At 36.9% G+C, this 12,545-nt stretch overlaps 1 protein-coding gene across 10 annotated transcripts in view; it reads left to right on the top strand.

Moving 5' to 3' along the window:
* The window catches only part of phka1a (phosphorylase kinase, alpha 1a (muscle)), a 111,713-nt gene that overhangs the window by 27,932 nt on the left and 71,236 nt on the right, over positions 1-12,545 (top strand). For all 10 annotated transcript variants that reach the window (XM_043704548.1, XM_043704554.1, XM_043704556.1 and 7 more), the window contains 4 exons: positions 859-912; positions 3,541-3,663; positions 5,466-5,561; positions 11,190-11,297. In XM_043704548.1, the coding sequence (XP_043560483.1) occupies positions 859-912; positions 3,541-3,663; positions 5,466-5,561; positions 11,190-11,297 (381 nt within the window). The remainder of the gene's footprint in view (positions 1-858; positions 913-3,540; positions 3,664-5,465; positions 5,562-11,189; positions 11,298-12,545) is intronic.

Here is a 12,545-nt window from a genome sequence, read left to right as displayed (position 1 = left end):
ACCATTAATTCAGAGGGTGAATGTACTGTTTTACAGACTGCTGATTAACACATTATAGGAAACTGTAAGAACTGCTTTCCCAACTTCCTTTGTGAATTGTATATGATACCAGGGAATTAACAGTAGCTGTGGTTTATCAGGATATGAGAAGAACCTCTGTATCCTCACACAGAATTAAATGCATATTAAGCAGGATTGAGGTAAACTGCTTTGTCTCTATTTAACTGTACTACTTACTTAATTAGGTAACATTTATTGTTTAGCTGATTATTTTGTGCAGGTTAACTAGTCTATCAGGTTTATTAATTTAACAAGTATTGTAAGTTAGACCTTGATCTGAGTTTGACATGCCTCCCTGGCGTAGGGACAAAAATAAAACCACAAGTCCACCTACAATCCTGTGGTGTCACATCTTGAATTTTTTTCTTTACTTTAAAGTTCTGACTTCTGCTTTGGCTCTGAACTTTTTTTCTCTGGCTGCTGAATCTCATGTTTATTCTCTTTCTCACTCCAGCTTTCTATCTTGTATTGTTGCTCTTGCTATCCATATTAAGATGAACCATTTCTATATAGAGTGGGAATGGATTGATAAACTGCTGGTCTTGATGTAATATGTACTCATTGATGTTGTTAACTTTAGGTTATGGGGGCAGTTCAAAATTATGAACCAATTACTGGAATACTGTTGATACTGAAATTTACAGAAAAGCAATTGCATTAAATAAGAAATGAAAATAGTTATGAAAATTATGATATTCAAAGGGAGGTTGAGCGATGCAGTTGACGGCAGGGACAGTTTGATTGTCAGCATTAGTTTCTTGCATCTAACCGTTTTTGTACCCTTGTGTATTGCATCAGGGTCGTTATGGTTGTTGCCGGTTTCTTAGAGATGGCTACAGAACTCCAAAAGAGGTATAGTGCTTTTCTTTGAATTATTCTAACGCTATTTATTTCTTTCTTATTCACACCAAGTTATCTGCACAGTGATTCATGTTCATACATATTAAAATGTGAATATATTGGTCAGAATTTTGTTACCAACAGGGAAGTTACACTCGCCACTGACCTCAAAGAAAGCTATACACAAACATTCAGCGGTCTCTGTGATGTCAATTTTCCTCTTCTGATCAAATGAAATAAATTTATGTCCTTTAGTTTATGTAAGTTCATGTATATTTAACATCAAATCAATGGGATCTTCAGGTACCAACAACAGTGATGTCTACAAGCAGAGTAAGCCACATTACAGAATTCTCTCTGACTCTAAATGAGGAAGTTGAATGCCTTGGTTACCTTCTTTATATCAATTTTACAAAGAACAGAAGACTAAGGCATACACAAATATTTCATTACTTAATTCACTTAAATTTTATTTTTAAATTTAAGTTTTTTTTACCTTAATGAAAATATTTGACATTACATATATATAAAATATGCATGTAATGTCATAGAAGATGTAGAATAATTCGGTTATTCAGTCACTCTTATTCACTTGCCATTTTACAGTTGTACATTTTTCCTTGTTTTTATTATCTTACTACACTGACACCCACACAACAATATAGAAAATTGCCCAGATATGTCCTGTGCACAAAAAGAAGGACCAATCTACTTCAGTCAATTACCAAACCATCAACCTACTCTCAGTTGGTCAATAAGACTGACAACAGAGCTGTTCCACAGCATTTGCTTACCAGTAACTTCCTGTTGATGCTGACTTTAGGTTCCAGCAGGGCCAGTCAGCTCCTGACCTTGTTACAGCCTTGGTTCAAACATGGTCACAAGACCTGACCTGCAGATGTAAGATGAGATTGATGTCAAGTGCAGTCAGTCAAGACCACATTTTGACAGTGTGGAGGAGGCCTAGTAAAACTATAGTCAATTGAAATCTGGGAAAACTCTCCACTAGTTCAAGTCATACTAAGCATGGTTGTGGTTGTTGCAAGTTAGACATTTGAGCTCCAGGACATCTCAGGGTAGTGTCCTAGCCCAGCTATCTTCGTGTGATTCATCAATGACCTTCTCTCCATCACCCAGTGAGTGGGGGTGTCCACTGATGATTGCACAAAGCGACACAATTCATGACTTTCCAGATACTGAAGCAGTCCAACTCCAAATCAGTAAGGCCTGAACAACACTTTTTAATCTCAGTTAAAAAGTGTGGTGCTGGAAAAGCACAGCTGGTCAGACAGCATCCTAGGAGCAGGAGAGCATCAATGTCAACTGTCCTGCTCCTTGGATGCTGCCTGACCGGCTGTGCTTTGCTAACACCACACTTTTTGACTCTGATCTCCAGTGTCTGCAGTCCTTACTTTCTCCCAGTACTTTGGTCTGAAAACTGGCAAATGACATTTGTGTCACAAAAGTGGCAGACGATGACTTTGAGCCATCACCCCTCCATGTTCAATAGCATTGCTAGTGCTGAATTCCTCACTATAAGCATTCTAAGGGTACCAGAAACTAAGTTTGTCCACCATCTACATTACACTAATACAGATTCTAATGCACCCATCTCCAACACGCAAGCTTTACACAATCCAACACACTGCAGCTGGCTTGATTGATACCTCATCCATAGATATTCAATCCCTCCTCCACTGACACTCAGTAGCAGCAGTGTGTACGATCCACAAGACGCACTGCAAAAAATTACCAAGGTTCCGCAGACAGTGTCTTCCAAACCTATGATTGCTGTCCTTTACATTTTAGATGGTAGATACATGGGAAACAACCATGTGCAAATTCTCCTTTAAGCCACTCAAAGTCCAGTCTTAGACATGTCTCATCATTCCTTCAGTTTCATCGGGTCAAAAGGCTGGAACTACCTGAGCAATGGCATTGTGGGGCACCTACAGCATATAAACGGCAGAGGTTCACGAAGGCAGCTCAATGCTTCCTTCTCAAGGGCAGTGAGGGATGGGCAATAAGCGCTAGCTCAGACAGCAATGGCCACATCCCACAAATAATTTTTAAAAACCTTATGGTTAAATTATAAAATATATAATGATTGGAGCATGTACTTCTCTGCTGTATTAGCTGAGATGGTGTCATTTGCAAAATTGAGGCATGAGTGCACCACTGTAATGGTAGGCAATGTAATTATAACACGCTAAGTTTACTTGGGCAGTTTATATTCTAAAACCTGAAATTGATCTTTGGTAACAGAATAATTTTGATATTAATAGATTGGTACATTCAACAAGAAAAAGAAGAATTTTGTGCATATCATGAATTTTTTCCCAGCTGGCTCAATTATGTAATCCAAACCCATTGACGTCATTAAGAATATTAGGAAATATGCCAAGATTAAATTGTTCCCCCTATCAAAAGAGGGAAAGAGTAACTCCGAACTCGTAATCTCCCTTGATAGTTCAACCAAAAGGAGGATTTTTGTTGGAGTCACTGTGACCTTCCACTTAGCAATCTGATGCATTGCAGGGGTTATTGTGTGGGTGCTGTGGGAAAAAATGAGTCACATCATTCTTAGTGAAGTAGTTTGTTTCTGTAACCTTAGCTTACATTGGCATTAATTTGTTTTAGGACCCTACCAGGCTTTATTATGAACCCGAAGAACTGAAGTTTTTTGAGAATCTAGAATGTGAATGGCCTTTGTTTTGGACATATTTGATACTTGATGGCTTGTTCAATAATAACTCACAGCAGGTAAGGAAAAATGTGGTATAAATTAAGGTGAATATCAAAATATGAGTTACTTTTAGACAAATTGGGGCAGCTAATAAACTGTGCTTATGTTTATATCCACTAAAATCTGATTTGTCAGGTTGTGATGCAGGAGATGTATTTTATATTTTGGGCATCTTGTTACCTTGCAGGTGTCTCCCTTAATTTAGTAGTAGCACTTTCACTTCTGAGTCAAGTGATTTTGGGTTTCAAACTCCACTGCAGAAATTTGAGTACAGAATCTTGACAGCCATTCAATGCTGAATTGAGGTTTTGTTGTACGATTGAAAGTGTTTACATGCAAATAGTTAAGGTCCCACCACCCTCACAGGTGGATATAAAATATCCTATTTGAATAGTAACCTAGCATCCCAGCTATAACTTGTCTCTCAAACATCCCCAAGAGAGATTTTCTTGTTGATGTTTGCTGTTGCAAATTGGCTTCTGTATTTCATGACATTGCATCAGTGATCATATTTCAGAAGTATTTGATTGACTGGGGTTATGCATGGTGCTATATAGATGCAATTTCTTTGTTTGTTTACTTCATTTTATAAACCTTTATGAAGTGACCCATTTCAGCAATATGCCATTACTGTTAATGTTGACGGCTTGCCTATAACAGTTGATATTTGATTTGTCTTCAATAGATTAGAAAACGTAAAGCCACATTGATAAAGTATTATCATAAAGCTTCAGTTGAAATGATTACTATAAATTTTCACAAAAAGCTGACCAAAATTAGCTGCTTGTACTTGCATTGCATGTTTAGCTTATCTGTAACTTTTCAGTATTGTTTGTTTAATTCATGAAAATATTGGGCTACCATTAACTTTGTTTGGATTAAAGTCAACAAACAATATAGCATAGTTATGCTCAGTGCTCTTTTTTTCATGAAGTGGTTAGTATAGTATTAATTAAAGGTGAAACTGTGAAATATGTTGGTGGGGTGGAGCGAGCTTTGGAGGGAGATGTAAGTGCAGTTAGGTTGGTTGGATAAAGGGGAATTGCAGGTTTACCGAACATTGAAAAGGAAGATGAAAGAATGTAAAAATGATTCATGAATGAAGTTATATCTATTACTGTGGAAGAGCAGAGGATTTGGAAAAATAGGTTTGCAAACATCAAAAATAGTACCTACAAATGATATTGAAAACTAAAATGAATTAAATTTTAGATTTGATGAGAACAGTAGAATCTAAACATCAAAAGCAAATGATGATACCACGTAAAAGTGTATGAAGACCTCAGTTAGAGTACTGTTTACATTATTGGAACCACACTATCAGAAGGATAAAAGCAAATTACAGCTTTGACAAAGGGACAGTTAGACTCGAAACGTCAGCTCTTTTCTCTCCTTACAGATGCTGCCAGACCTGCTGAGATTTTCCAGCATTTTCTCTTTTGCTATCAGAAGAATATTGGACTTCACTGAGGGTACAACACGGATTCACCATTATAGTGCCCTTTTGTGAGAACATACAAGCAATATGAAAACTGGCTTGCTAAATGAATTTTTATCTATGTTTTCTGCTAAACTAATCTATATTTGATGATCAGAGCAAATGTCAGCATGATAGTGAAATCTTAACATTATCAAAAAGTGGTTTTCAAGAACGAACTATGTAGACATTGATCAAGAACAATGGGCCATAATGAAGGAAGAAACGTCAGCTGGATAAGGAACATATTTTAATGGGTAGAGCCAGCATTTATCTCAATCCGCTATCATGAACATTTATGACTTGAGAGTTATATTGTTCTTTGTATTTTTCTCAAAAAAGGTGGAAGAATACAGAGAAGCTCTGGATGGAATTCTTGTTAAGGTGGAGGGTGGAATACGTTTACTACCTGAGCTTTATAGTGTTCCACCTGATAAGGTAATTTTGAAATACTTCATAATGAATTCAGGTTATCCAGTGTTCTAATATTCCTCTGGTTAGATGGACGTTTTCAGATTAAACCCTATCAATCATGGTGACAGAGAACATCTTGCTTGCCAAATTGAAAGCATCTTTATCTCTAATTATCTACCTGCTGACACACCGTTGCTAGAGTAGGCTTCATATGTATATTCTCCTTGTGAATGGACGCCAAGTCCTTGCCTGGTATCTTAATTGAAAACACAGTCACTTCGAATGGGAAATGATGTACAGAAATACCAATCTAATGTATAATGCAGTATGTTAAACATTTGTTTTGAGTATTATAATTAAGACAGGCTTCCTATCAACTTATCTATTGATAACATATAACTAACCTTTTCTTTCTGTCCCATATTGTCATTAAATCCCGCTATTAGTGGCAGTTTTGTACCACCTCAATTTTGTATCTCTGAAATATTGAATTCATATTGTAGGAAAAGTCCAACAAACTATTTTTCAGATAAACATCTGAAAGACATTTTATTCTGGCTCTCTGGCTGAATAGAATACTGTTATTTAGAGTCTTGGCCAATCTGTGATCTACATCCTTTTAGCATACTATTAATGGTCGAAGTAAAAATCCTGTGACTCTCAATTAACCATCTAGTTGTAACATCAGTATGCAGGTAGTTCTCTATAATGCCGTAGTTGCATTCCAGTGAAACCTTGCTTAATAGAAAATCGCTTAATATAAATAATGGGGTCTTTAGGAAAAGTAGCATTAGGGGCAGAACAGCAAGATATATCAGGCATGATCGCTCAAAAATCACCCAAAAATCTCATACTAAGTGTACATATAGCACAGCTTGCAATCATACTGTACAGTACCTCTCTCAGAAAGCTGCTCTGTTGGGAGCTGATATCAAGGCATGTGCAGAACAGCGTGAAGACTGGCACTGACATCGCGCACATGCAGAACCCCACTAAGACCAGCACCAACATTGCGCATGTGCAGAACAAAATGCGCAAATCGTTCCCTGCTGGAATGGCCCTATTGCAAACAGAGGTAAGTGTTCTCGAAAATATCATTCCCTAATTCTTCAGCAATGATATAGCCAAATCACGCTGCTGAAATGCATGTTATCCCAGAACTACATGTATTATCTATTATCTGGAAATCAGAGTCTAGATTAGAGTGGTGCTGGAAAAGCACAGCTGGTCAGGCAGCATCCGAGGAGCAGGAAAATCGACGTTTCGGGCAAAAGCCCTTCATCAAGACCCTTTTCCAGCACCACTCTAATCTAGACTCTAATCTACGTATATTATCTGCCTCCCCTTTGTCATAATAAAAAAAGCTAAGCAGTTCTTCTCTTCAAAAAAAATTTTTTTTGTTTCATGCTATTTACAAAAAAATACAATTTAGTTTTGTTCATGTGCACAGTACTTGTAACAACATGAGTTTTAATGCATCCTATTCCAAAAGCTTCTACAGGTGTCTGCGCCTTGGAGTCTGAGGTACAAAGCGAGGACTTGATTTCTTTGATTAAAGCTCGTTTTGAATACCTTCATATCAGATTTTAACATGCATGTTCCAAACTCCATTTAGCTGCCTGTTAAATTATGACAAAGGATTATTTTTGGATTTCTATTCATGAGAATACTTCAGTCTGAATTGTTTGCTTGTTGGCATCACTATTGTCAGGTGCCTGGAAATTCCTTCTACTGACCGACGTATTCAAATTTACATCAGGCCAGGGGAAATCCATACCTCATGATTACAAGATCCCTGTGGGCAGATTTCATTAAGGCAGCAAAATCCGGAGTTATATTACATATTGTGTGTCGAATACAATTTTCTAAAGGGAACTACGATTTCTTTATTGCTTTATTACTCTAACTTTTAATACTGTACTTCATCCACCATTGTAACTGTTTTGGTCAGAAGCCGCCTATACTTGGTAATACATGTGCACTCTTTCGTTTTGTAATTCCTCACTGTAAGATTTCTTGTTTTTGTATTTTATTTGCTATGTTTTACTGTCTGTTTTATTTGATCTACCAATCAAATGCCATTTGCTTAGTGCTGCCATGCAGGTGCAAATGCAACAACACTCATAGATAATTGAGAACATGAGCACTCATGAGCATGGGTGGAGCAGTTGGGTATTAAACAAAGTAGTAGCAGTAAAGCCTTTGGGTTTTTATTTTGGAGGAAGTGAAGTATTTATAATTCCTTGGACTTGGAAAGCAAGTTGACCAATTAAAGGGTTCTAATGATTTTCCTAACAATGTGACAGTAAAGGTCAGGTCACTGGATGCTTGCTGTTGTCTAATGGCTTGAAGGGTCTGAAAGGTCTAATCCTGAGGAATGTCTTAAAGTACCACCTAATATGATATCAAGCAGATTTGGTGGGAAAAGCAGCTTAGGATTTCAAAGGAATATGACCTCCTATCCAGGTCCTCCATATTGTCTCTGTAATAATGTCTATAATATCAATGTAACTTGTATTTAGTTGCTGACATGCAATAACCTGCATTTTGTTAAAGACAAGAGTCCCTTATTACACAAGCAAATGGAACACTAGGAGCATTAAACAAACTGAACATACAAACAAACTATATACATTCCACAATCAGAAATTCTCGCTCTTGAGTACGAATACATGACTTGACCTCAATCCTGAAATGGAAGGAAGTAAGCTAATTTAAGTCAAACAGCCAGTCAATCAGCAACAGATCACGTAATGCATTACCACAACTGATAGTGGAACAATTGGTCGAAGGGTACCAGTAGATGATTTCATTGGATTCCCGAAATTCATGGCTAAGACACTCAAAATCCAGTGAGATTACTGATGCTGGCATGCAAAATTTGTTTCATACCATGAATAACAGATGATGGCTAAAAATCTGTAATCAGCTGAGCAAAATATAAAGGCAGCTGAAGAGAGATCAAGAATGAAATGGAAATTGTTTGACAAAATATCTACAGTTCTCTGAAGTTGGAACAAACATGGTTAGTAATGATGAGATAGTTGATGTAGTGTATTTGGATTTCTAGAAGACATTCAATCAGGTGCAACATAAAAGGGTTATGACTTGGAGGAGAGACCGGAGTGTAATGTATTCAGATTTGCTGCTGATAGAAAAATATATGGGAGGGCGTGTTGTCACTAGGACATAAGGAGTCTATAAGAGAATATAGACTGGGTGAGTGAGTGGGCAAAAACTTGGTATGTGGGAAAGTAGAGGTAATGCACTTTGGTAATTAAAAGGCAGACTATATCTAAATGGAGAGAGGCTCTGAGAAGTGCATGCACAGAAGGATCTAGATGTTCTTGTGCATGAAATGCAAGAAATTAGCATACATGTGCAGCAAATAATTTAAAAAGCAAATAGAATTTTGGCTTTAATTAAAAACAGAGAAGCCATGTTTCGACTGTACAATATGTGTATCTAAGAGCACATCTGGAGTACTATGTAGAGTTTTGGACCCTGTATTTTTAAAAAAAGATAAACTGGCATTTGAGGCAGTTTAAAAGAGATTCCCTGGGCTAATCCCTAGAATGAGGGATTGACTTAACAAGAATGGCTAAACAGATTTGGTCTTTATATGTAAGGGTTTAGCAAAATGAAAGGTTATTTCATTGTAACATAAAATATTCTGACGGATCTTGACAGGGTAGATGTTGAGAAGGTGTTTCCACTAATGGAGGAATCTCAAACTAGGGGACACTTAATCAAAGCTGAGATGTGAAGTAACTACTCCCAGAAATGAAATGGCCAGTGAGCAATATATCCCACTGGAGCTCATTGAATCGTCAACTGAAATATCTCCAGAATGTAACATAGCTTGACCAACCAATTAGTTATGTCAGATTTAAGTCTAATGTCAGATGCTTGCTTGAGGAAGGATGTAATTACATTGAAGATAGTTGGAGAAGGTTCCCTAGATTAATTCCAGCGAGGATGAGAAATTGAGCAGTTTAGGAATATAGTTGCTGAAGTTTAGAAAGATGAAGGCAGACTTTATTGATGTATTTAAGATGCTAAAGGGGATTGATGAAATACATGTAGAGTGGAATTTTCTCCTTAGGCAATCTAGAACAAGAAATCATAATTTCAAATTTATCGCTAACATATTTAAACCATATGAGAAGGAATAGCATCTCTCTCAAACAGCCACAAAATTATGGAATTCATTATCCTAGAGTGTGTTGAATGCCAACACTGAATAAAGTGAGGGAGAAGGTAGACGATAATTTTTAAATTAATAATTGGTTAAAGGGTTGTAGGTTACGGATGAGAAAGTGGAGTTGAAGTAGAGATGAGGTCAGCCACGATTGTTAATTTGAGGGAGCAGTCCTGCTCCTAGTTCTTAAGTTTTTATGCTGAGATGATTCAGAAGACACCAGATCCAACAGAAAATTTCCTTTCCTTATCATCTTAGGAAGACAGAGATCATGCTAAGTAAGAAGCAAATAGCAGAACTGAGGAAGTGAATATGGTGGTTTCACCAATATTGCTGAATGAAAGACAGAATGAGAGGTTCCAAGCTCATCAATAAGTTGAAGAAAAAGCTCTACACACTTCAATGCTGATTCACCAGAAGATTGAGCATTGAAAATCTGAGAGTTTTTGAAGTTGTGGGAAAAAAACACCAAGAAGGGACATCCAATGCCCAGAGATCCATGATATAGTCAAGAAGTTGCCTGTTTCAGAGATCCAGGATGCATATGAAGAAATTGTGAGATTCCATTATCCAAAATACTGAAGAAAGAAATGCTTTTGTTAATAGGATAACTGTCCTTTGTGTGGAAAATACATGATGTTATAGTTCCTCTAGATGTTGCAATGAAACAGTTCCCTGTTTTAGGAGGAAAGACCTCCACCATGAAGGAGATCCAAAAAATTAAAGATCAGGGACTTTTCAACCTTGTGCTATCGGGGGAAGAATGATTTATTAGTCTTCAATCCAAGGATCTACTAGTCTTCTAAATTCAAAGAGAACATATTCTGGATAAATAGTGATACCTTTGGACCACCTGAATTTTAGAAGTCAACTTTGGAGAAGATGAGTTTGTGGTAAATATGATACTGTACATGTATAATGTCAACAATAGAAAATTTTTGGCGAGATCTTGCATAACTGTGTAAGAGTCTTAAAGGGTTAATACTAAATGCCTTAAGTGCCATCATTGAGGATATCGTACAGATTTGGAGGAGAAAACAGCTTAGGATTTCAAAGGAATAAGAACTATCATCAGGTCCTCAGTCTGCAAAGCAAGTTCTGTCCCATCAATGTAACATGGAATTGATTACTACCACACAATGAATAACATCTTATTTAAGCCAAAAGTCTCTCCTCCTTAGACTAATAAATGATTTTCCTCTACAACAAGAGCCAAACAGCTCTTACTCTGTATGGAGACAGTAAGTTTACCCTCCAATAGCGGAGGCAGCCTTGTACAAGGTGATCTGCATTGAAGATTGCTCTTGTAACATTTGCCTTTATATTTTAGTCTCATGTTTGAATGCTTATTTTCAGAGTTTACTTTTTTAAGCAAAGCCCTACCACCTCTGCAATTTCTGTTAAATTGGAGAGTGCTGCAAAATTGATAAGACTCACATTTTGTTTTCCAGATAGATGAAGAGTGCAAAAATCCACATACTGTTAACAGAATCCCAATGGGCAAATTGCCACATATGTGGGGACAATCCTTATACATCTTAGGATGTCTTGTATCAGAGGTAAATCAATTCTAAAAGAATGCTGTAGTAATAATAATAATTTAGTTATCTATACCAAATAATAACTTTGGACCATGTGGTGTAAGATTATGTATTCACAGCATATGTATCTGACAACCTGTTCAGCTTTGTGATCAGAAATTTAACTTGTTAACCCAGTTAACATTACAAGCTAGTTGGATCCTCATGTTAGTGCTCAGTGATATTCTTTTGTTAGCAGAAATCAAATGGGTCCAAGTAATTGAGTTCACAGAAATATGTGCTGAAGTTGGAAAATTTTCTTTGTGTGCTTGAACTTCTTTGGTTTGATCATGTAGGTTCGTACGATTCATTTCTTTATAGATTTTGCTTTGTTTTTCTCAGCCAACTGACTTCAGACAAGATTTTTTTCCCTCCTGGTTTTCACCATCATCTATAGCATTGGGTGGAATGGTGGTTTTACATCTTGACCAATATTGCTCTGTATTAAGCTCAAAATAGGGTAGAATTGGTCATGATGTAAGATCAGTGAAGTTTTGAAGTTTCCTTACAGGATAGTTACGTTGAATTTGTCTGAATGTCTTTTCATAACCTACCATTTTCAGAAGTATGCTGGTGAACCAGGTGTAGTTGCTGACCCTCAGCAAGTATTTGCAAAGATTTGAGACTCTAGTTAGTGTTTCCTTGGCAGCACAGGTTTGATTGGGAGAACTCTATTTATATAGATTAATGCGATGGAAGGCATAAAATCAACAATTCTCAGGTTTACATTCTAAAAGTGATTGTCATTGATGTAAAGAGGTAGACAGGGATGAGATATTATGCTGCATGTGAATGCACTGCTTGACTCATCAATACTTACGATCATTTCAGCAAGAGTGATGAGAACTACAAAGTGGAGTGCTGACTCTGATCAGTGTATCCTTTCCCAACTGTTAGACCAACTGTGATATCAACTACTATCTCACCTAAGATCAATATCCTGACACAAACCAAAGATTACTTTTCAAGTGTTTCAGAACTGGATTAGCTAAGTACTGTCTGTACTTTTTTTTAGAAAGAAATGTTAAGAACAAAGAATAACAGCACAGGAACATATTCTTCAGCCCACGAAGCCTGCACTGACACATGACGCTTTTCTAAACTAAAGACGTTTTGTCTCCGTGTGGTCCATATCCTTCCATTTCCTGCCTGTTTGTGTATCTGTCAAGAGCCTCTTAAAAATTATATTGTATCTGCTTCTATCACCTCACTTGACAGCGCATTCCA

Source organism: Chiloscyllium plagiosum, chromosome 15 (genome assembly GCF_004010195.1).
Source record: "Chiloscyllium plagiosum isolate BGI_BamShark_2017 chromosome 15, ASM401019v2, whole genome shotgun sequence".
Lineage (NCBI taxonomy): Eukaryota > Metazoa > Chordata > Chondrichthyes > Orectolobiformes > Hemiscylliidae > Chiloscyllium > Chiloscyllium plagiosum.
The sequence above is the reverse complement of the archived record's forward strand: the minus strand, read 5'-3'. Positions and strand labels throughout refer to the sequence as shown.